General features: G+C 41.0%; 1 protein-coding gene across 8 annotated transcripts in view; it reads right to left on the bottom strand.

The window, feature by feature from the left end:
• Nucleotides 1–25,206, bottom strand: part of adgrb2 (adhesion G protein-coupled receptor B2) — a 169,446-nt gene that overhangs the window by 11,238 nt on the left and 133,002 nt on the right. For 3 of the 8 annotated variants that reach the window (XM_028428398.1, XM_028428356.1, XM_028428389.1), the window contains exons 21-33: nt 23,049–23,118; nt 21,948–22,014; nt 19,360–19,445; nt 17,607–17,705; nt 15,273–15,372; nt 13,697–13,768; nt 11,346–11,438; nt 8,424–8,463; nt 7,973–7,987; nt 6,458–6,630; nt 5,489–6,199; nt 3,415–3,450; nt 1,083–1,196 (exon numbers count right to left, since the gene is read on the bottom strand). In XM_028428398.1, coding sequence (XP_028284199.1) covers nt 1,083–1,196; nt 3,415–3,450; nt 5,489–6,199; nt 6,458–6,630; nt 7,973–7,987; nt 8,424–8,463; nt 11,346–11,438; nt 13,697–13,768; nt 15,273–15,372; nt 17,607–17,705; nt 19,360–19,445; nt 21,948–22,014; nt 23,049–23,118 — 1,676 coding nt within the window. The remainder of the gene's footprint in view (nt 1–1,082; nt 1,197–3,414; nt 3,451–5,488; nt 6,200–6,457; nt 6,631–7,972; nt 7,988–8,423; nt 8,464–11,345; nt 11,439–13,696; nt 13,769–15,272; nt 15,373–17,606; nt 17,706–19,359; nt 19,446–21,947; nt 22,015–23,048; nt 23,119–25,206) is intronic. The other 5 variants (XM_028428364.1, XM_028428407.1, XM_028428381.1 and 2 more) reach the window with 5 other exon arrangements.

Below are 25,206 nucleotides of genomic sequence, written 5' to 3'. Positions count from 1 at the left end.
TACATGGCACGGAGAATATGAGAGATGGCAGACCTGCCTCTGTTTCTCCACTGGCGGTGTAAATTAGATGTGAACCAGCATGGCGTTTATGCCAGGGGAAAGTACACCTATCAAGGATGGCTAACTCATCACGCACTAAAGCCCAGCAGATGAGCGGAGTGTGAGCGTGTGCGCATGTGTTTAAATCTTAATGAAAGTGGCCCTCTGAAGGTCAGTGCAGAGCGAGCAGGGACTCTTTCTGTCTGCTGCTAATGGTGTATTAATGATTCAAAGATGCTGCTGTGGCTCATGCACACAAGATGCCCACCCAAGCACCCTACAAACACACACACAGACTTCACCACCTACACAGGCACAAATGAAAGAAACAGTACATATTCAATGATACAGACTGATTAGTCAGACTGACACAGACATACACAAGGCAATTGTGCGTACACTGTAAGCAGATGTGCTGTCTTTTTTTTTAAATGGCAAAATGGTTTAGTGACAAATAGTGTCCCAGGTCTTAAATTGCAGAATGAGAATTTCATTAACCCGCTATGATTGATTATCCCTCAGCTAACAGGTAATGTGATCAACTTTTTTTTGATAGGTGTTTAATAAGGCACCAACCACAAGTGAGAATGAATTAAGTTCAGGCAAATTACATCAGGTATGAACGTAATTTACAGTATGAAGGATGGAAAAGAATGTGCCTTTAAAGAAATATTTATAAAGCAGTCATTGTCCGATTTGTGATATTAATTACGTGTAAATGTGAAATAATCAAATGGAAGGAAAAATAAACAGTATTCTGTGTAATTAACTAGAGCTAAAATGTTCACATTTCTAAAGCTGGAAAAAAGACATCAACTTACTATAGCTGCTTATAAAAGTATTGCATGTTTGTAAATTAAGTGCCAATAATTTAGTTTTATGAAGCTTTCACTGCAATTCAGGTCACCATTTGCTTTCCAGTATCAAATCTTTAGTGTTAAAAAGACAGGTGGTGTTTAAGGATTGTGACAAAGTGCTGGAGGGAGTGGTGATGGTGCACGGGTGTAATGGGTTCCAACCCCGCTTCTGGACAATGGTCTTACCTTGAATGTGGACATGGCTGGGTCCCTGCTATACCTGTCTATGGTGTGGAACTTGGACGAGTGGTTGAGCTCATGGTATAGCTCAGAATGTCTTTTGCGAGTGTGCATCACTTTCTGGAAGGGAAGAAAGGAAGGGACAGCAAAAAATGAAGCAAATAGAAACAAAAAAGCAAAAGGAATGAAAGGGAGGGCTGGGGGAGGGGGTGGTGTAATGTAGGGGCAGGCAGGGGAATGGGAATGGGTAAAAAGGCTGAGGGACTGCAGTGATGCCAGCCATGAACGGGGGGTTAGAGAAGGATGCCGACAGATCAATCGATTGCTGGCTCATGCTCATCCATCATCCACTTCCTCAGTCTTTAAGAATTTGGCAACTGGGAGTTCTGTAGAGGAGTCCTTTAACTGAAAATTTGGTGCAAATAACTGACAAAATGCCACTGTTCGAGATTGGAGCCCACTAACTGGTGGTCCTGTTAGTTCAGAATTTTGTCAAACTCATTAAACGCCTACCAGATGGTGTGAAATTTAACTTTTCATTTAACCCTTGTAAGTTGATATTGGACAAAAAAACTGCCTTCTGTGCATTCCGAATATGACTGTCTCTAAGGTAGCTAAATCCAGATCTGTAATTCTCTGACAGCAAACTGCATTTGTCAGTGCCACTGCTGTCTCTCTGTGCTAATGGGCAGTGCTGGAGCTGCTCGGCAGTAGCTAATCGTCAAAGCAGCTTGAGAGGTTGAAAGTGACACAGGGGCAAGATGCCAGCACTCACACCCGCACACTTACCGGCCAGAACTGGCGCTTAGTACTGGGTCCAAGTACTTCAGAGTGGGCACTCTCATTTCTGCTCAGCTAGGAAGGTACTACTAGCCCCTTTGCTATGTGAATAATCCCAGTGTGGGGGTGATTGATAAGTTGGTGGCCTCACATTGAAGAAGATAAAACATTTGTTTTACATAACTATGGGTGCAACCTGTCCTCACCAGGAAAACGTAATATGAGGTCAATATTTTAGTCCTTGGAACATGTGTGCATATTTTTTTTTTAAAGCCTACCCTTAACTAGTTGTTCTTAATGCCTTACCTTGGAAAAAAACTACAGGTAAAAAACAAAACAGCAATTGAAAACTGACTGGAGCGACTGGGGGACTCGAACCCTGGACTTCAGTCTGAAGGTCCATCATGCTTCCTGTACCCCCACCCTGCCTTCTAACACTGACCTTTTTGGCTGTATTGGTCCTATGATGGTTAGGCAATGCTCATATGTTCCATTAGCATCAACATTATCATGTGTTGTATCTAGACGATGTATTATTGACCAAATGTGGCGTTTTATGATGAGGACATGTTCAAGAAACAGGTTTAAACCATCTATGGTGAAAGAGGAATACTAAATCCCTAAGTACAAAATGTCCATAAAAAGTTAACCTTTAACAGTTAACAGGTAGAAAAATTCAATGAAACCAAAACAAAAAACAAAACGTTGAACATGGATTGATGGAAGTGTCCACTTTTCTATTTTTGTGGTTCTTCTATGCCAACCTTTTTCTCAAAGTCAAAGTCAATTGATGAGAAAAGAGTTTAGTTCAAGGAAATCTGGTCACCTTGTTCATGCAGCGATCACAGACAACTCTGGTAATTTTGCGATAAAAGTATAATAGAAATCAGCCATAATCGCTGTTAGTAGCGCGTCATCACTCATACCCTCTGTTTAAATGGCAGGTGTCTGTGGTGGGAGGTGAATGTCCAGTCTTTATAACAGTCAAAATAAAATGGAGTTCTTAAAGATAAGAAGTCATTCGAAAGGACATGTTGTCCTTTATTAGGGAGGGATATATGTCAGAGACTGGAGATTCACTGGACACCCATGTTCTCACACATATATTCACACACATAGCCAAACCAACTCTTTCCAACAGATATAATCAGCAAATCAACTGCGGCCACATACTGTACATGTCGACCCAGACTGAATTACTAGGATTCATCCAGACAAACGAAGCTCTCTACTTTGCTGTTTCTTCAACCAGGATGCCACAATGACAAGACAGTCCTGTCCAATAGAATACATGCTGGTGGTATAGTTTATATGATGCTTTGATTAATTTATGCATACATTAAAACAGACAGCAGGTAGGGACAGCTTTAAGGCCATTGTTGGAGAAACAGCACACGACATAAGGTCTGAAACAGTTCATTGTTCTAAGTGCAAGGGAGACAGGTGCGAAGGGAGGGGTATAGCAGTGCTTTTTGCTCCTCTATGTGTTACTCAAGTCCTGGCAGAAGCACAAGAAAGCAGAGACAGGCTGATGAGAGGAAGAGGGCCGAGATCTTACCTCAAAGTCCAGCTCAGAGTACCGGACTCTTTTCCTCTGGAAGAGGAGGGGGGCAGGGGGAGAGAAGAAAGCATCAATGACCACCCCTCGACCACTATTGAACTTCGATCTTTTTGTGGATCTGTCAGTGGCATTGTTCAACAACAAGAGGACGTCTAATAAGCACTGGCTGCCCAAAATGATACAGATATCCTTACAAATGTCAAGGCAAAAAACAAATTATTCAGTCTATTTCAACATAATGAGATTAGTGAGGTGGAATAACCCAGAATAAGAATGAAATAATAACTTCTCGCCTCACATACTCTCAAATACAATCGTTACAACACCAGCATAAATCACGCTCTTTGCTATTTGTGGAGAATTTGTTGGAGCCATTCCGATTAAAAGAGCTGCAACAAACATATGAGACAGTTTTCATCCCCTAATCTTGTTTGGTCCTAACTGCTCTCATGTTAAGTGCCTCCATAGCTATAGCAAGTGGCACACCAGCCGCCAATTTAACAGCTGCAGACATTTCCAACTCATCTGGCCCTGACATTGCATTGAATTACATTCCATCTCTGACTTCCTATCTGGCTCTTGCTGTCTGCCACATTTGCATTTGGCAGGGGGAGTAGTTGCTCTCCACAGTTAGTTAAAAGCTGTATTCATTCTTTGAAAGGGCAGAGTTGCTGATCTGATGCTACAGCAGCCAAGGTTTCAAAACGTAAAGAAATGCTAACAGATAGAGAGCGCTCTCTCTCTCTCTCTCTCTCTCTCTCACTCTGAGATTCACCCATTACTATGTATGAAACATAAAGCAATTACCCTCCTCCTGTAGAGGAATCCTTACCTTAAGCAGTGAAATCCCATGATTTAGATAGCTTTGCAATATGGCAGACATGTAACAAGCATACATGTGTGCAGTATATTGCATGTGGTCATACAAAATTCATATATCCTTTTATGAAGACATGATGGTCCTACATGTAACACCCACTCACACTTTTTTCCCCTATTTGTTTGCATACATGTACAGTAAAGAGACACACAGATTTCTAATGCATGATGATAGGGTAAGAGGCCCTGAGAACCTTCTCCTTGCTCAGCCTGTCATTTAGAGCTTAAATTTACAAGCGTCTAACCAAAAATCAACAGTGAAATGAATACTATGAGTACATTTGCATGATCTCCCCATTATGCGTCACCATGTTTGAACTGGGGAGTAAAACACTGCTGTGATTTAATCTTGAGAGGCATGCTCTGATATCCATCGCCAAATCAAGCACATTCAAATGGTGTAAAATTATAGCAGTAAATTACATCCCGCAGGTTTCTCTGCAATTTTGTATTTTATTTATTTTTTTGATATTCATGACTGCACTCTTTGGTCTCCTGTCAGTGATTTTTCATGAGTTTTAATGACTTGTCCTTAACGTCCTCAGCCCTAAATGAAGCATCTGCACTTTTCAGTGAAGTGTCGTTTCAATCTCTTTAATCAACCTTGTGAGTCAGCAAGATGCCATTTGGGGGTAGGGAGGATACAAGTGTGTATCAATGTTACTGTGCGCTTAAAATGTGCGTGTCAATGCAAGTGTATGTCTGTGTGTAAAATCAAGGTGGACTCAAAGACATTCGCCATGGGTATTTCCTCTGATCCTGTATCTCTCAGTCCATCTGCTACACCACCTTGTACCGTTAGGAGGGGGTATCGCACACATATTAAACCCACTCACACGGAGACAGTAAAATAATAAGAAGCTGTCTGTCACTCTGAGAACAACTCATTTCAACGGTCATTGTCTCAGTCAGCAACAATGAACACTACTCAGATGAAAATAATAGCAGCTGTTGTAACAGGCTTGTACTAGTGGAGACAACTGTGCTAACTTCACAGTTTTGGATGCATTGTTACTGTATAACATGTCAGAAACTGCTCGGTGTGTGGATATGAGGTATAAAATTGATGGCTTCATGACAAAATAAGTAGTTGAGTCACCTAGATTGTCACTAACACATTAATGAATGTAAAACATCTCAGGTGAGATTACACAAAACCCTCACTTCTCTTTTTCTACTACCTCTTACCCACCTCGAGAGATCCTGCTGAGAGGCTGGTGTTAGCATTGGTGCTGCCCAGGTTGCGTGGCAGGGTCCTGGTTCTCTCCACTGTAGTTCCTCCTGTCAGAATCTGTCTGACTGATGGCCTCTGGCCTGGCTTCAGCTGCAGAGAATGCCCATGGGAATGCATGTGTCCTCCGTGGGAGTGCACAAGACCACCCTGAGGCATCAAGTGACCGTGCCCATGAGGCATGGTTTTGATCGTCCCATAGGAGCGGTTCAGGTTCATGGCGATGTTCATGTCGCCCACATTGGACGGCACAAAATCCGCCGGGTAGGCTTCACTCTCAGCTGGGTGGAGGGTTAGGGGAGAGGGAGGCGGGGGGAAGGGAGGATCCTCCACTGCGATGTTGAGAGGCTTGTCCTCACCCCCGAGTCCCAGGCCTCCTCCTTGTGAGGAGGCTGCTGGAGGTTTGAGACTAACCGTCCTACGAGGTAAGACCATGTAGTCTCCCTCCACGCTTCCACCGTTTCCTCCTCCTCCGCTTCCCCCGCTTCCAGCACTTCCATCCTGGGAGTTGTTGGAGGAAGCAGGTGGTCGAGCCCAGCCCAGGCCGCTCTCAGTACACAGGTAGATTGGAGCCCCGCTGCGCTGCTGCCCCTGCTGTCTCTGCTGGTCTACGTTGACCTCCTTCTTTAAGGGTGTCTCGCTTAGTTCATTGAGGCCTCCTAAGGTAGGAACCTTGCAGACAAAATAAAAACATTTTAATTATACAAGTATTTATGGCAACAAAATAATTATTTTGGACAATCTTAAACAAAATCCACTGTTGTCTGTATGTGTCTGCAATTTTTACATCCTGCTCATGTTGCTTCAAGCATAATTAGTTTTTATTGTACTGAGGAAGTCTTTTAATTTCAGATTTCTTGGCAGAAAAGTTCAGCAATGTACACCACTGACAATCCAATCTACCAGCTGATATAACCTTTAATCTTCTACCTGTACAATCAGGTTTGGAGGGGGGATATTCCCAGGGAGAGAGCTGAAGTTGACCCCCACTCCACCTTCTTGATGGGCTGCCAGTTTAGGATCGTCCTCGTCATCCAGGGAAATGCGGGAAAGCGTCCCAGTGATGGTGGCAGGGTTACAGGTGTTCACCTCTTTGAAAATGACTAGAGGTAGACAAGGGAGGCACAAGAAGTCGGAGAGACAGCGAGAGGCACGGGTGGGTGAAAGAACAACAAAGGCAGAGGTAAGGAGTGTAAGGGCGATGCGGGGGTATGGAAGGATAATAAATGGATGTGAATTAATATATTTTATGCCAAACAGAAAACAGTTCAAGAGAAGTAGACAGGGTGAGGTAAGTTAGTTACTGATGCTGAAATTTGTTTGCAGCTTTGGTGTAGCTGGGCAATATTACTTTCACTTTCCATGTTGGGCTTATGTGGTTTACAGTAACCAAGATGAATTTTGTCTCTGACACTGACCTTCTCACTTCATCTCCAGATTTGCCGGAGAGCCCGGACTTTTATTAGCTTTGAAAGTGCAACATTTTGTGTGCTTTAAATTAAATCGAGCCTGTCCAATATCTTTCTCCATGACTGCCTTCATGAAAGTCAGTGTGTGTATGTGTTTCATATATATTAAAACAACAGATTAGACTATTTGCTTTGGGTTAGTTTTCATGCAGGCTGATTGGGTCAAAGTCACAGTTTTATACATTTCTAGAATAGCTACAAAATGACATGCTTATGAGAGACAATAACTAGTCGTAACTAGTATCAATCTACAAAACACAATCAAACACAAATCTGGAAGATCATGCCATGCTCATTCTGTCATTATCAGATGTTTAGATATGTACTCTGCTGCCCTATAAATCCAATTCTAGACAGAAGGATGTAGAACTACTTTCATGCAAACTGCATTGATGTAACGGAATATCAAACTACATGTTTTGTCAGAAGTTGAAGAAGTTGGATCCTGCTGAGAACGAATATAGCAGCAAGGACACTGTAGTATAGAACCTGGTTTGTTCTCCGTTTCACCACCCTGATGGTGCAAATTGATTTGACAGGTTCAGACAAGTTTTGGGAAATCTGATCCCATCAGATATGTAGCATACGGTGAAGGTCCAGAGAATAACCTATAGACGAATCCGGTGTGTTTTGGAAGTGAAAACTTTTGGTTTAATCGTGGTTGGTATCTGCCCCCTCTGACAGATGAGTGTCAAAATGTGAAACATATTCGGTCTGAAAGCACTACTGTGATCTATAATTAATAGCTTTTGGAAAAATAACACTAATGTCCTAGTCCTGTCTCATGTCACATGGTAGAATAATTCTGAAGGGCACAGCCCTTAAACATCATAATCAGAATTCCTTTGTGTTAAAAAATTACTGATGTTGATTGTGCGTCTGTCTTTCCACACTTTGGATTCGTCTATAGGAATAACTGAAGTCCGAGGACAGATCAGGCAGTGTTAAGCGGGTCAGTTTGGTGCAAAAAACTTACATGGGTGTCCTCTCTCTGCAAGGGTGGAGGGGGAAAGTGACTCTTTGTTAATATTTTCAAAGCACAACACACACACAGACACACACACACAAGACCGTGGTACTTTTGTAAAACATTCAAACGCCCACACAAGACCATTGTCAACTAACAAGTGAAACAGGTCTGAACACATTGAGGGGTGTTATTATCATGCACAATTAAACACAGTCTCATCCAAACATATGCTCGCTGAGCACTTATTGGGCAGAATCAGTGTGATTGATAAGGCATAATAATTTGCACACAACTGCTTGGAGATGTAGCACATCGTCTCCTTTCTTTTCATCAACATGCACAGCAGCAGGCTAAGATTCTAACAGCCTGCGCTGCTAATCCTGCATTAGACAAAGAGAGATCAAAAAAAGACAAAAGCAGAAGGAGAAAGTGAAATCAAGTGGAAGGGAGAGCTCACCTGTTTGACAAGCCAAGTCCACATCCTTCTCAAAATCCGTCTGAGAGGAGGAGGCAGGGCAGAAAGAGAGGAAACAAAATGAATGCACGCAAGTATATCACTACCACTGTGGTAGAAAAGGGCTAATGAGTGATTGGATTTCAAATGGCTGTGATGTATCCACTGACCCCTATGAACTGATTCAGCTGTATAGAAAAGGACACTATCTGTTGCCATGGTGACACTTCACAACTCTATGCATTAGTAATGCCATCTATGACCAAGACAAAAAAAGTTGCCTCAAAGTCATTCTAAAAAACCTTCAGTTTTTATTTCTTTATAATGAATTCATATAAAGCAAAAATAATGACAGAAAATAGCTGAATACTGTATGTGGCCTGCAATATCATGACTCTGTTCATGATGTGTAGCAGTTCACAGCACCAGATCCAAACACAGACTTTGAGAGAGGCGAGCAGGAGGCTGTGAAGCTTCTGCGAGGTATGTAATGCTGGTGTATGCCTCATCAGTCAACTCACTGTCGTCTGCATGGAGACAGGGACGGAAATTTACACAGCAGCAGCAAAACTATTATCTGCTGTGCCAGTCGAAGCAAAACTTTCCATTCTCCCAGACATCCTGGAAAAAAATATACATACAATGGAAGAAATACTTCCTGCAATTCGTTCATGCGACGACCAGAACACAAACATTCACACAACACCGATTTAACCTGTACTATTCTGATTTTATGCAGCTACTTCAGGCACAACCAAAAGTGATATTTATGTGCTTTCAAGTTGAATTTCCCTTGAGAAATGCATGGTGGCTCTGCTCCTTAGGGTAAAGAAACATCCCCTAAGCCCAGAGGGTGGTGAGTTGAATGAAGAAGTGTTGTTTCCAGAAAATGGCCACCACACAAGTTTTTCTAAACTTTAGTAGAAATGAAGCTCATTGCTATGCAGTTGTGGTCCTCCCTTCTCTCACCCCAGAGCCTCCTCCTGTCCTCAGTGGGATTCACTTACAAAAGTCTTTGTTTGGATAATAAACTACAGATTGTAGACAGTTTGGGCACGCCATAGAGGCAAAGAGAAGAGGAAAGGGGGAAAAAAAATAAATATTGCAAGAGAGAGAGCTTAGTACGCAAATCACCCGCCACACCATAAGTGGGTCTCCACAAAATGGACGAAATTGTCCTATGCTATACCTCAGATACTTATATGCTACTAAATCTGAATACATATACAATTTCTGATACATTAAAACTATTTCTACTTACATTTAAAGGTACAATATGTAAGTTTTTTTGCATAAACAAATAGTTTGACATGAGTGGAAAAACATTATTATTGTATTATATTTGTTTCTTTTTGACATTTTAAAACATTACAAAAGTGACTGGACAGCAAATTTCTTACAGCGAGAAAAAACACATTTCTTTAACATTTACCTCTATTTGTCGCACAATACTCCTTTACAGATTGCACCTTTACCACTGTTGACTGCTAAATCATATATCTATATTTATCTAAGAAATACTATGGATAACGTACTGGTTGGCTGCTGATGTGATTATGGGCGTGGTTATGGTTGTAGGCATGGTTGTGGGTATTGTTGAGGATGGGTGTGTGCTCATGTGCATGGCTGAGAGCGCGGCTGTGGTTAAGCATGCAGTTGCGGTCGCTGCGGCTCAGACTGTGGTAGCAGGCTTGCTGGCATGTCTGGTGGCACGTCGGCGGGAGCTGCTGTGGGTGGCAACCCGCCAGGCACAAGGATGTGCCATAACGCAGAGAGCCCTGCGGCTGTCCACAGACGCTCACATTCGCACACTTCTGATGATGCAAAAAAGTTAATGGAAAACATAGGAGTTCAAATGTTAGATGAGGACATCTATCCAGTTTAAACTAATCAAATGTTTTTTAAGGCTTTATTTCAAAATGAGAAACTAAAGTTCTACACCTTTATGATATCTTAATGCCAAAGGGTTTAACGTGGTAATTAAATTTACTCTGAATATAGAAAGAGCACCGGAGAGAATGGTGTTCCCTGTAATTATGATGCTGACATAACAAGTGGCTGCCAAATTTTCTATCATTTTCATCAATTAACGTTCTCAAAGCTGTTGTGTCTCTAATACAACAGCTCTCTGTGCACATGTGTAGTATGAAAAAACATCTTCAAAGCCACTTAGATAAATATAAATATAAACGAACATTTAATAGTTGGCATGGCAACTAGCTGATACTTCCAGCAGTGTGTATGACGAATATATTTAACCAAAAATAATCACAACTCTAAATGCAAACACTGAATGAGGAGGTTTCATAATGGCTTCACTGAGCAGAAGTTTAATAGTGTAAAAAGGTAACACAGACTGGAGCTGCTCATGCTCTTCACTGTGGCTGTGACATTGGCAACACAGTTCAAGTTTAAATATGACTGATCACATAATAAGGCACATTTGGAATGCATACAATAACCCTAGAGGAAACTCTTAAATAAAGATGTTTGAATTGTAAGTAAATAAAAGTGCTGAAGATTAGATTCCTTGCAGGACATTTTTCTCCTGTACTTTATAGACAATGAAAATGTCATATTATAAAAATAATAAAAGGGTGCTGTTGTTTTGTTTTGGCTGATAGTGTTTGGTTGTTAGTGTCAGAAGAGTATTTGCCGAGAAACTGCATTTCTTTGGAATGAAAGCAAACATTTTTAGAAAATAAAATATGAAAATGCATAATGCATGAACATAAATGAAATTCCTGTAAGGTAAAGAAAAAAAGGGGCAAGGGAGAAAGCCAGGTATGAGTTTGAGCACTCAGGCAATGGCAATCATGCTTTTTTTCTATCTGGCCTGAAGCTTGCAGGGAGCTCCAGCAAACTGGTTAATGTTAGTCTGTGGGAAATGGGCTGCAATGTGGGATGAAATGGAATGGTATTCACCATGATCTGCACCTGTCCATTCTTGCAGGAATCTGGTGAGTTTTCGCTGTCGTCTTTACATCCCCCCATTCGACAGCGCACTGCATCCTGCACCTGAGAGGGATGCCGGAGAGGGAGGGGAAAAATAGAGAGGAAAAGAAGGAGGGGGAAATGAAAAAAAATGATTAGGGTGAGGAAGAGATGATGCAAAGGACAGAAGTTAGTGGAGGAACTTTTTTTTTTCACTTAAGTTAGTTTTGTAAATGGAGCGTGGGGAACTTGCTCCGCAGACATTGCAAACTCCTTATCTTTAAAACTGCACTGACAGGTGTACACAGAACACTAAATTATATGAGAATGGCAAAAAAGTAAAAGTAGCAGCTAAATTCTTCACAAAGTTCTCAGCTTATAGGTTATCTGTCAGTGGAGTGGTATAGAAAGCACATAGAGTGTACTTCAAAGTGGCCTATTTGAGCCTTGTGAGATCAGTGGCTCACAGTTCTAATTAAAATCAACAGAATGGTGTCTTATATAGATGTTCTAACCCGTGGGCCTTCCTAGTGTCATATTGTTTTTCTTTATCCTCCCACATATGCCATCTAAGTAAACACACACCAACCTACTATCAAAAGACTAGTTCTTGTAACACAGCTCAAATCCGATGCATCCCTCTGCATTTATCTTTCACGGCCATCTCTGAGATTGTTTCTCTTCATCAGGCTCTGTATTATAGATATTCGGGTTACTTGCTGAGGAGCAACATCATTTCTCCGTGTTGCTGCTGTCAAATCCCATAAGAATCTCATGGGTGGAAACAAGAGTGCTTGTGTAAGAAGTGGTACAAGAGCCTCACTCACATCGGGTAGTCTTTTCATCTGTGTGTGTGTGTGTGTGTGTGTTCTCGTGTGCTGCTACAAATGGAGTGGATTGCATCCATGTCTGATTAATACTGCATGGATGAGTGTATTTGCTCCATTGTTTCCTTTAGTCCATTGCCTCCCTTCCAATCTACACTCACCCACAGTGGCATTTTTCCCTTTTCTCTGTTAGTGCATGTGTGTATTGGCATCCAGTGCAGCTCATTCCTACTTCAAAGTGAAAAGCCCCTCTATGGTACCATCCTCTCTCTCTCTCTCCAACTTTCTTTCTATATCCTCCTCCCCTACCATCATCCCCTGCTTCAGTCTTGAATCACGTTTTTTTTTTCTCACAGATCTCTGCATGTTATTTTTCCCCCTTCCCACTTCACTTAAATAAAGTTCCTCTCTCACCATATACTGTTCCTTTACATCTCCCCCTCAGTTTCCTCTCTGGCTGCCTGTTACAGCTCTAATGTCGCAAATGTTCATCGTCTCGCCTCTACTTGCTTGATCCCAGCAGGCCACCTGTGCCACTGTGGTTCTTTTTATTCTCTACACCAAGCCGTGTATGCAGCAGGTGCTATTGTGGAGCGCTGCATGGTGCTACTCTCACTAGCTTTGTGTCTCCAGTTTATTTAGTGTAATACCGCACTCTGTACTGCTTTCTATCTTGTTTTGCACAGTAACACTTCCTGATTCTCCCCTCCCTATCCTGCAGTACTCTCCTCTTCCTGTTGTTTAGCAGCTAGCAAGGATTTACGCCCAGACTCTTGCAGGGGATTTTCATACATTTACAATAAATAATTCCTGGATTTGCTGTACCCTGATCCCTGCTGCTTTTGTGATATTGATTTAATGCAACTGAGCATTCAGACCATTTCAAATTCACTTACAAGATGCTTTGCATTCAATATCATACTATCAATATCATAGAGGCGATGCTGGGTGTGGCACATATGCATCAGCACCACAAGGCACATTAACAGCTATATAAAAATGACGACATTGTACATTTATTAATTACAGCTAGTGCAATTGTGAAAATGAGCGTGAGTGTGCATGTGGTAGTATGTGCGTCCATTTCTATCTCAAGGGCATGAAGACATGTATGTGCATAATAAGTTTACAATTCAGGTTCCCTGGGGGCACAGCAAAGCCTGTGGCAAATATGCACAAGGGGCTATTAGTGTAGGACTTATCATCTTATTCCATACAGCATCGTTGTAAGCGCCTTAAAGCAGACTTGGATCAGACGGACAATACTGTGCTATCATACTGCATTATGAAGAGGAAGCACCGCAACACAGGACATAAATACCATGCTAATCCTCCTCATGTCTGATCCGCTTGTGTTGTGCCATGACTTCAAACTGACCCGGAAGCTGACGTGACATTTAAGAAAGTGAATCCAACCTGTCGATGTGAGCAAGTGTCGCAGAGGACACTGAGTGGTGCAGGATTAGAATGACTGTGTACTATCCACATACTGGTAATGGGATGGGAAAGACTCACCTCTCGGCGCATGGCACAGTGCACTGTGATGATGACAAAACCTTGGACAGAGTCGAAGACGGCAAAGAGAACCTGGAGGACAGAAATGCGGGTTAATTGTTGTACATTGGTTGATTACAGCTACCACATCTTGACACAAAACACTTCAGACTAACAACATGTAAGACTACATTTTTTAACTATCGCTAAATAAATGTTTATCGGTTACATGTATCTGCTATGTTGTGTTAAAATCCAGTTACATTTTCCAGGTGAAAACACGACCCTCTTAGTCGCATAATGTATTCAATATTCACAAGCCAAAAAAAAGCTCAGAAGATGGTGATTGTTGCTGCTTTCGACGGTTTATTCATTTTGAAATGGCACCCTAGTGTGTGACAGCTATGTTCCTGAAAATGCAGTAGCTCTCTGACTGTCACCATTTCTGACTTTGGTGCACCAGAAAGCATGTTGTGTTACCATCACAACCAGCATTTTTTATCCAAATCCACTGTTCTAAGCTGAGTTATAATTGGAAATTTAACTTTCTGTTATAATACATTTGAACAGATATGAAGGAACCGGAATTGAAATTTTGAGGCATTGCTGAATGCTCTTTAATTGTGAATGTAGTGTAGTTCAGGTATGAGACTAAGCCCTGTTCTGTCTCCTTCTGGTCCCGCCTCTTCTTTGTCTTTCATTCATCCAATCATAGTACACACTCTGCCCTCTTGTAACGTCACCTACCATTCAAAAATCTAAACTGTTCCTTATTGTCTCTCTTGCTCGTCTTGCAGGCACCCACCACCACCACACAAACTCAAGACTGATGACATCGGGGCAAGCTACCCGAAATAGCTTTGCCTAGACTATGTACTTTCTAGAATTTGTATAGTTTTAATTTAAAACAATGCACAGGTCATTCATTCTACCATGCCAGTATACCTTCTGATTATGTTGTGAATGCAAATGAGGTGCTGCTGCCTACATCTTGTAAAAAAGGAATGACTGTGACATAAGGAAAACGCTGGAGTTCAACTGTTTACTACAGGGTGCAGCACCCCTTTTGGAAACCAGTGTTATAATACCAGAGGTTAAAATAATACTGTCGTGGAATGACTCAGTGATTACAAAAACACTCATGAGAATTAAATGATTCATCCAAGTTATGCTTATTTATAATAAATCATCCCAGTTTAATTCATTGTCTATGCTTCTGCTTGACACAGTAGGAATTATTGGTGGTTTAATACTAAGCTATTTTAATTTGTCCTAATCTTCCGTTGGTCTATTCTTTACTTATGCATGAAATTGTTAAGATTTAATTGTTTTGTTTCATCTCCAAATGTGCAAAAAAATATCAAGAAACAAGATTCCCCAAGAAAAAAGAACTCGCTTTTTTAACAAAAGAGACTCCAGATCAGCCACAACTTTAACAATGCAACAAAAAACAAAAATTGTATATGATATAGCTTGAGTTTGTAAAAGTTACTGATGCATGTCAAGATTTCAAAGAAGTTTTTCCATGACATGGACACAGAGTATGTGTGTGCGCGTGTGCTAGAGTGTGTAGAATGTGTGTTGTGAGCAGCATCACCTGGAAGAGTGTGGAGCGGCGGTCGGTTATGGCCAACACTGCTGACATCCAGGTTAATGCTAACAGAGGAAGAACCACACAGGAGCTCCACAGAGACGCCCTGTCAGAGAAAAAGAGGAAGACAGAGGTGGAGGAAGGGGAAGGGGAGGTGGAGAAGATAAAGAACAAGGGATTCAGTCTCAACAAGACAGGCCAGCTCTGGTAAGTCACATAACTCTTGACTCCTCACACACACACGCCTGCACTGCTCAGTCATAGGTTCACCATTGGGCAATTTCAAGCTGATTGGCATGTAGCGATTTCAATCAAAGTTAATATTCTAACTGATAAGTGGGGAGATGATGTGTAATCATGTAGATAGTTTTGAGACTGGCAATTGCCCACAATTACATGGTTGACACACACTAGAGTGTCACGCTAGTGGACTGTGAGACAATAGGCCAAGAGGGGGGGGACAAGCCATTGACAGGTACTGACACAAGGGCTTCTGAGGAGTGTGTGTGTGTATGTGTGTGACTGTAACTCTACAGAGTCAGACACCAATTTAAAATGTTCATGCTGTTTGAGCACATATTCATGGTTTTATAACCGTCAGTCTGACAGAGAGACAGCTCTGTCTAACTACCCTAAGAAATATGCATGTCCCTGCAGAAGTGCAGGAGTGAAAAAAGTGGATAAAGAGAAATCAAGTCGAGGTTGTGCTGCCCTCTTGGTAAAGTGTAAAAGTTTCCAGCTGATCTTGACTACAGTACAGTAACAGTAAGATCCTAAAAATCTCTGTTCCCCTTCGCATATGGTAAAGATGTACAAGGCAGATGAAAAACAAAGTCAATAATAGCACAGTGTGTTCCCAACAAAAAAAGATCTAACATACACACTGTAATCTCACCTCATTACTTCAATCACAGCAGCCCATTATGCAACATCACAACTAAGTGTGTCTTTAAACTGAGTGCTTTTCCAAAATAAACACAAAGCCATAATGAGAGATTTGCATGGGGACATAGTTATATGTGTATCCTGGTTTGTAACAATAAAATGAAAAAAAGATCTTTTATTTAAAGAAGTCCAACAATCCAGTGTTTAAAGAGAAATTGAGTCTTTTGACTGATGTGCTGCAGTGGTCTCTTCTAAAATGTAAAAAATACATAACAATATCATGATCTCTTCAGTCAACAGTGTTAGCTTTGTATGATCCTAAAGTAGAGAGGTTTTCTACCACTGCAGAGCTTTACCAGTGTGTAGTATATATTATATTGCAGGTATGGGAAACTTCTATGAAGTTGTAGGATATGTGAGAAGCCAGTTAATACATACAGATTCAATATTGAGGTCTAGTTTTTGTTACTTATTAATATGGGACTGAGAGTTCAAAAAGTAATGCTTTACCTTTCCCAAAATGCTACTCCATAGCAGTTTTTTGCGAGACAAAAGACTCCAGATCCCAAGTAGATAATAAGTTTTCTGTTAATATATATCTCTTCAACACCAGATATAAGAAAGACTCACTTTTAGCTTTCTCAGACTTGGCAAATCTCCCTCCAGAGTTACACAATACATTAAATATAGTTTCTGTATACTGTATTATCGCACTCTTAGTGACTGGTAAATTGACTTTTTCCAAACCTTTTCACCAAAAAGTGTATTTGTCAGCAGCAAAATGTGTTTTAAGTTCTTTCAGTGAGAAAGAAAAAAAGTCTGGACAGAATTGAGGACATAGATAAAAATGGAGAAAAACAAGAGATTAGAGACAGATAGTAAGAAATTAAGCAACAGAGGGTGAGGTGAGATGAGATGTAATTAGTAAAAAAATCTATTTACTTATACATGTAGTATTTTTTTTAAAGGGACCACACATGATGCCCTTCCACAGTACATTTTATGAATTGCTGTCACCCCACCCCTGCGTAATGTTGTATTAATATAAACCAAAAGATTAAACAATTATAGTAACTGCATTACAGCTTGCACAACTGACAGCCTCCCTGACATTGCGCTGCACTGATGTGTTAAGCCTCTGCAATGCTGTGCTATAAACAAGTTAAAAGAACCTCTAAGAATGATTCGGTTTGACACAGGTCAGATTTTCTCAGCACGACCTGAGGATAGCGTGCTTTGGATCAAAACATGTTCTCATTAAATATTGGCGGCTTGTAGTGCAGGTGTTTTTTCCTTTCATTAGTGTGTATTTTCCATCCAGACAAGTCTGAATGTCATCCTGCATCATTACCAACAGCCAGAGATTAAAAGGATGGAGAAGACTGATAGAAAGGAAAAGAGAGGGAGGGAGAGAGAGAGAGAGAACGAGAGATAGAAAGATGAAGATGGACTAACATGGCGCTGCTGGCAGTTGAGCTGGACATAGCGGTGCTTGAGATCACGCCACACTTGGAGCATTTCAGAAGCAGTCGGCTACGCGCCTCCGCTGGGACACTTTAGGACATGTGTGCACACACACACACACACACACACACAGACATAAAGACAAACACACAACCATGTAAGGAAGGGAAGGGGTTGTGATGTGGGAGATGAGTGGAAAACATGTACGATGACAACAGGTGAGTGTGAAGGTGGCACAGCAAAATAACCAACAGGGGAAAAAAAAAGTGGAAAAAGTGGATACCACAAAGAGAGGAGGTGGAAAAGAAAAAAAGGGGGAGGGAGGGAGAAAAGAAAGGTCAAATTAAAACCAGATCTTTAAAAGTAGCAGCAATGAAAAACAGTACAAAGATTGATTCAGAGCAAGCAGAGAGAAGTGAGAGACGGACATTGTAATGTTACAGCAGTCATGTGGATTAAACAGATTACAGTGACACAGACAGGAAATATACCAGCCGATTTGTGTGTGTGTGTGTTATATATCTGTGCATGTCACTGTGCACAGTGAAGCTTTATGAGGGAAGAAAAAGCATCCTTTGGTTGTTTACTTACAGTTGACTACTCAGGGAGAAAATGTGTGTGTGTGTGTGTGTGTGTGTGTGTGTGTCAGCCTGTATAGTGTATATACGAGCAAGAATAATGGGCCATGCACAGGCTATGCTACATTAGCGTCCCATCACAGCTCATTGCCTTGGTGCCTGCCACATCCCCATGGCTTCATAAGGAAATACATTACGCTAATGACAGCCTGTCCTGTTAGCAAACACTACCAGCTACTGTGTGTGTGTCCAGTTGTGTGCATTTCCTTCTGTGCAAACAGTTCTGAGAATCAGAGAGGAAATGTGCTTAACACTCAGATAAGACCATGGACTTTTCCAGTAACAAAGAAGGGAACACCTGTGTATTTGTGTGTTTGCACACAACAATGTGCATAATCTCAGTTGCATCACCCAGTAACAAAAGCTAATCTATCCCCCAGAGAGCCAATCAGTACTATTAACCCTTGCAGCGATGCACAAATTATCGATTTCAATTGGTGCCAGAGAGAGAGAAAGACATTGGAGGAGATGCAGTGACACAGAAATAAAGACGAGAGAGAAAACGATGGAATCAATAGGTGTAAAAATTAAAACATGGATTTAAGCTGTGAGAGCTAAGGAGATCTTCTTTAGGGATTAGGAAGAAGATGAGCACCTGCTAACTGCTTTAATAGAAATGACAGTGTAGGTGGATGCACAGACATCGTGTCTGCTAGAAAATGTTTTAGGGTTTCAATAGCCAATAAGGTTTTATTCATATAATCTGGGTGTTACTGTATGTAATTAGATTTTCATCTGCCATTGATTTTCAAATCCGTCGTATATATCTATGCCACATATATCAGCGAAAACCAGACGTACACGGAGATGATGCTGGAATATTGAGGCATTTCAACAGAGCAACAGAGCATAGCAGATGTCTTGTCATATTATTGCTGAACAGGATCGTATTTTTTGATTATTTTTACGGGAGGCACAGGTGCACAAGTAGGTGTGTGTGCCAATAGATTTTAAAGCTTGCTATTAAAATGTTGTCTCGCTAAGTTTGTCTGACAAAAGGTAAAATTTACCTAATACAACAAATTTGTAGTCAGTTGACTCTGAGATGTGCAGATGGCAGAGTATGAGGTGTGTGTTTTAGTGTTTGTGTGTGTGTGCTAACTTACCCTGCTCGCTGTTTTTTAGACTTGTCTGATATGCCATCTCGAGACATGAGCTTGTTAAACACCACAATTCCAATGAGCATATTCACCTGTGATGGACAGAGAGAGTTTGATCAGCACATAACTGCACAGCTGTTATAATAGATACAGGTTATTTTTGTTGGTCCCACATGAGTGTAAATGCCAATGTTTTGCTTCCTGGTTCTCTAATGAGAAATCATACACAGGTATTTGTACTTACTTTTACCATAATTACTCAAGAATAAAATATCACAACAGATAATTCCTAGACATAGTATACATATTTGTAATGACATGTTATTTAAACAGGTGCTACATGTTGTGCAAAAAGCCATTTAGAAAAATGATTGCAACTGTGGGAGCATGCACTGTTTGTACCCAGGTTAATACCAACACATTAAGTGACACAAACAACTTAATTTGACCACTTTCACCAATATTCTCTTCACTCACAAGCTAACTCGTGGCTTCTGAAGCGAAGTGAATAAAATTCCCTCTGACAGTCCCCTATAGCTCTGATATGACAGTCTGACAGCTCTGGATCAAGGCTGCATGTAATAAATACCTTAAAGGAAATGGGTGGAAAACACTGATTGCTTCTCATAACAGCTTCACTTACTAATAAGAAGCCCGTGGTTAAGCCTGCCAAACATCTGGCTATAGTGACCTAGTCATACAGACTGTATTGGATACACACAGATCTGAGCCAGGGCTTGTCATATGCAGACCTTTTCTACTCTGTAATCCTGCCCATCTGGGAGATTTTCTATGCTAGCGACATGTTCCTTATAATCCTAGTTTTCAACATTCTCCCGTACTCTTTCTTCCACCAGCCGTGGGGTTTCTCTGCAGTCTTTGTTTGATCATTCATCTGCACATGTTCTTTTGGATGTCAGTGGTGAGATGCATAAGTGACAAGTGATGGTCACACCCTAGTGCATACCTATACTGTGTATGCACTACATTCGTATTCTTTTCAAGCTAAACTGAATGTCTGCCTGGATCCATTCCTTCAGCTGTCACCAAAGCGGCTCCTGGCTAAGAAAAAGTATTTTATGTATTCAATGCAGGGCAGCAAGTAATCCTAAGAGCTGAGGTGCATAGGAGTTTAAAGTCTTTCATGTGGCCAGTAGAATTTTCAGTTTCTGCAGTTTTTGCAGAGACTGAATTTATGGTTGGAACCCATTTCTTTTGTACATTTCAGTACAGTGCAGCTTTTACAAAAAATATTTCTCTTTTACTCTCACGAGTGTGTTGCTGCTGACAACTACGCATGATGTGCCAGATTGTGAGAGCATCTATTGTCATGCCAGTCATCCCTAGCCCCAGCTCTGTGACTCAGCATCATCCTGCTCTGCTATTTGCCCAAGGCCAGGTTCATTAATTAGAGAAGAGTCCTGTGGGAAGGTCTGTGTTTCTCTGCCTGACGTCCTGCTCTCATTACAGCTGTTTGTTGGAGTGGGGCCCCAGCAACAACACCAAGGGGCCAGGTACCACATAGCAGCTGGAGTGTGGAATGTACATAGACTTTGAGGAGGCATGGATGAAGGACAGGAAGTTGGGAACAAACCAAGAAATACTAGACAGAGAAAAAACAGCTATGCTGTTGATAGATTTTGGATAGTTTCTGCAACACATAAAGACAAATGACAAATATCTGAACCCCCTATTGTGCTCATTTACTTACCATGCACAACCTCAGGAGCAGTGGCTAATGCCCACCTAAGTGAATGTATTGCAAAACCCACACATGTGTGATCCCTGTTTCTTTACTGATATGTATTATACTGTAAGTATGCAATGAAACGGGGGAAATAACACTGATAACCAGCAGGGTACACAACTATAACAACAAAATCAGCAGCACTGCCAACAATTACTACACAAAAGTTGAGTAACCCCATTCAGACTTATTAAGCTGTGGTGGAGATATCCACCCAGGGATTCATTTAGGAAAAATTAGTGCAGCCACATACAGCAGCACACAAAAACAGATGATTTAAAAACACCACTAAGATTCAATCAATGCACTCAATTTTGCTGTAGCACAATATAGAACTATATTTACTTTCACATAAAAATGTCTGCTTAATTGACAAAAAAACAAACAAAATGCACACTATTATGCTTGTGCCGCACACTAAGTAATATATTTATGTGTGACGAGAGTTTTAGCTTTAAATGCACAGGGTACACTGACTCAAGCTTTAAAGGAACACATAAGAGTCAGAGATTTAAGGCTAGAATTCCTTCTGGACATAAGTTGCAATGCCAAAAGCTCTTGTCTGCTGGAAAGTATTTTACTTTTCTGGGCTGACATTTTAAACTCAGGGATCAAAGTGCTTTGCTCATCATCTTGTCGTGTACACCCCGGGTGTGTATGCTCATGTGTGCATGTGGTAATAAGGGAAGGGAAAATTCTCAGAGGTCAAGATGCACTTGCTTTAAAGTTAACAGCTCGGAGGTAACTTTGCAAAATATTTGTAGACTTATGCAGTGTGTGACCAGCAGAGGAAGGAGCCCTGCTGATCTGAGGGTAAGCAGAAGCTGTCAAATAGAGACAGACTCACCAGTACAATGACAGCAGCAGGACCAACAAAGGCATAAAGCAGACCACCTTCCAAGGATAACCAGCAACTAGAGGAAAGAAGAAAAAAAAAAGAGTTTAAAGCTATACTCAAAATCACAGTGTGTATAATTTACCACCTCACAAAAATTACTTTCTGTGAGTGTCAAGTATTTAAAGTACATAATTAATTACCTTAACACTAGTTTTCTTGATGTGCAGAGAGCTTGTTTCTGTAAGTAATGCCCTCAGTGCCAAGCACATTTATTGTGCACAATATAGACTAAAAACTATGGAGACTAAATGATTGTAAATGTCTCCTTCCATGATGCCATCAGTGCATAACTCGAGGAAACATCAATGAAGCAAAAAAAAACAACCCATTAATGTGACCTTCTTACTTGCACAACAGAAACTATGATTCAACCAAAGTAAGAATAGCTGAGAATAGTCAAAATGCTGGACAGTAATATGGTAGTCGTGGGGTGGTTATGGTGCCCTTTCTGAAAGCTAAATCTGACCAAACTGACAGGTGAAATTTGTCTAAAGGTTATACCCACATGGCACAGGTGGCCACACCTGTGGCTATTCAGTGACTTGCAGTCAATGTGCTGCTCACATTTGTTCACTACATCTGAGTGTCAGCAAGCATCTTGGGCATAGATTCTATCAACAATGCTTTCAGGCGACTATATAAGCAGCTGAAATGTGTTTTGCATTTCACTAAAGGCATGCTGGGAGATAACCTTAGTCCCCGAGTGCCAAAGAAAGGAAAGGAGTGGATATAGAAATAGGATGGGTAGATGAATGGATAAAAAAAAAAGATTGTTTTGTTGATTCAAATAAAATATATTCAAGGCTTATAAATTCAGCTGTTTATAGTCAGAGATGGACTGCCTTTATGAATAAATGACAACCTCTGAAAAAGGAATAAAAATCTACATCGGTGAATACATATTTTGAATGGTTAGCTGTGATGACTGATGGTTACCTCCAGCCTATCCAAATACAAGTCAGAGGAACAAACTGGTGTTAAGTGATGATATTCAAAATTAATGGAGGACGGCGTGTGAGATGAGGCAGGTGGGCTGGACGTGATACTCACTAGCTGGCTGTGCCATAACCTCTTGCTCTGGTGAAACCCACTGAGACTGCTACAACGAGGGCTGGAAGACCTGCAGACAAACAGGGGGAGATATAGAGAGATCAAAAGGGTGAGACAAAGGATAAAACAGAGCCTTAATGGGGACGATAGAGCATGTCAGCTAAATGACACCTCCATAGGGCTCTTTCTATTTGAATTCAAAGCAGCCAAGCAATGCGTAACGTGCATAAATGACTGAAAACTGAACTGAGAGCTCTGCATGTAAGGCTGAGATCTCAGCACGTGCTAAATGAAGTAAGTTCTTAAAAAATAATTTTAGTGACATTTCAACTGTTCACATGACCCACACATGCAGCGTGGGTGCATCAGTGTAACAGTGTGAGCACACAGTTTTATGAAATGTGAAATGTGTAACTTGGAGTGGTTAATAAGTCATACATTAATTAGCTAAATCAAGTAATTTGTGTGTGTGTGTATGTGGGTATGGTCGAGTCTGCAAATGAGAAGGAAAGAGAGTGAGACTGAGTGTCGCAGTGTGCATGCCAAAAAAAGAAAGGAAATATGCTGGACCCATAATAAGCTTGGCTCTAAAATATTCATGTAATTAACAAAGCTGTGATTATGGCTGCAAATGAAAAGCAATTAGAAAAAGTCACATTAACATTAACAAATAAGATGGTGGAGAGCCAGGCCAGTCCACTAACCAGCTAAGTTTTAATTAGTTGACAATAACATCATTCATGCGTTTACAGAGATTATAATATGGTATACATACACCTATACATCAGGCTTACACAGTATGCTGCTAATCTAACATGGATCCAGTCACACCCCAAATCTCCTGTTTCCATGGCAACTGATTTCAATCACATAATTTGGGGAGAAAATTGTGAAATGGAAGTGAGGAGGATAAGCCGTTTGATCCTCTCCACTCTGCCCAACTGTTTCATGCATTTCATTTGTAAGTGTGACGGACAATTGTATAGCTGCCACGGTATACTCGATACACACACACACAGTTCCTGTATCTCTCTATCTGTGACTGTACAACAGTCTATAGATTCTCCCTCCACAGTATCAAGTAAGGGCATCAGTGACTTGGCAGCTTAGACTGGTGGGATCAATATCACGTGAAATGAGCATAGTGTGTGTGTGTTTGGTGACGATGTGGGTTGCAATTTCTAGCACTATCTAGACGCATCTTGCCAGTGCTGTGCAGAATGTTATCATATGTTTTGATTATCCCCTAACATTCACAGTAACTGTTGCATCAGGTTGTCATACAGTGAGGGAACCAGTATAATAGAGTGACATGGAGGCTGAATGGAAAAACAGGTGGTGTAGGGCTGAATGAAACAGAGCAGTGAGATTTCCCGAATGTATAGTGCGACACCCTTTGTGAGTGTGTATGCCATGAGAAAACTGATATCCAGCTTTGGATGAATTAGATGGAATTGCGTTAGAAATTCTGAAGAATGCCTTTAGGGAAATTAAGTGGGAAATAATAGCATACAGCAAAGAAAAAAAGATATAAATGAGAATGGAGCAAATGAGGATTGTTAAGCATAATATAGCCAACAATTTCAACACTTATATTTTAATGTAAAAAAGCCTTAGTGCTCTCCATCTCCACCAATGTATGTCACACAACAGTGGTTCAATCAGCACTGAATTCAACACACCATATCCATTTGCTTTGCTGAATATCCTCTGACACACAGGGACAGTATGTGAATGCACTACAGTAGTCTGGGTTCACTAGAATTCAAGTTCTAACAAACATAATACTGGTTAAAATGGTGAACTGATGTGATTTCTGGGTAATCATCACAGTGAATGTTACTGTCTATGAATAATGTCTTCAAGGTAATACTAGATTAACTTTAATTTGGCTACTTATAGTCATGTGTAGGAGGGATGTACTTTCTCCACAGTCTAAAGGCTGTTACATACTCTAGAACAGAGAAATTTATCTCCCAGTTCTTGCAGCTAGTCCTCAACACCTCCTCTGAGCAGAACTTTTTTTCTTGGTAGTGTCCAAGAACTGTTATGCGATTGGTCAGAATTTTGTGAGTGGGCATGGTGAATGAGGAGAGGTGGAAAGGCTTCTCCACTAGCGCAAAATGCACACATTCCAAACAATACTGTCTGCTAAACC

This window comes from Parambassis ranga, chromosome 2 (assembly GCF_900634625.1).
Source record: "Parambassis ranga chromosome 2, fParRan2.1, whole genome shotgun sequence".
Lineage (NCBI taxonomy): Eukaryota > Metazoa > Chordata > Actinopteri > Ambassidae > Parambassis > Parambassis ranga.
The sequence above is the reverse complement of the archived record's forward strand: the minus strand, read 5'-3'. Positions and strand labels throughout refer to the sequence as shown.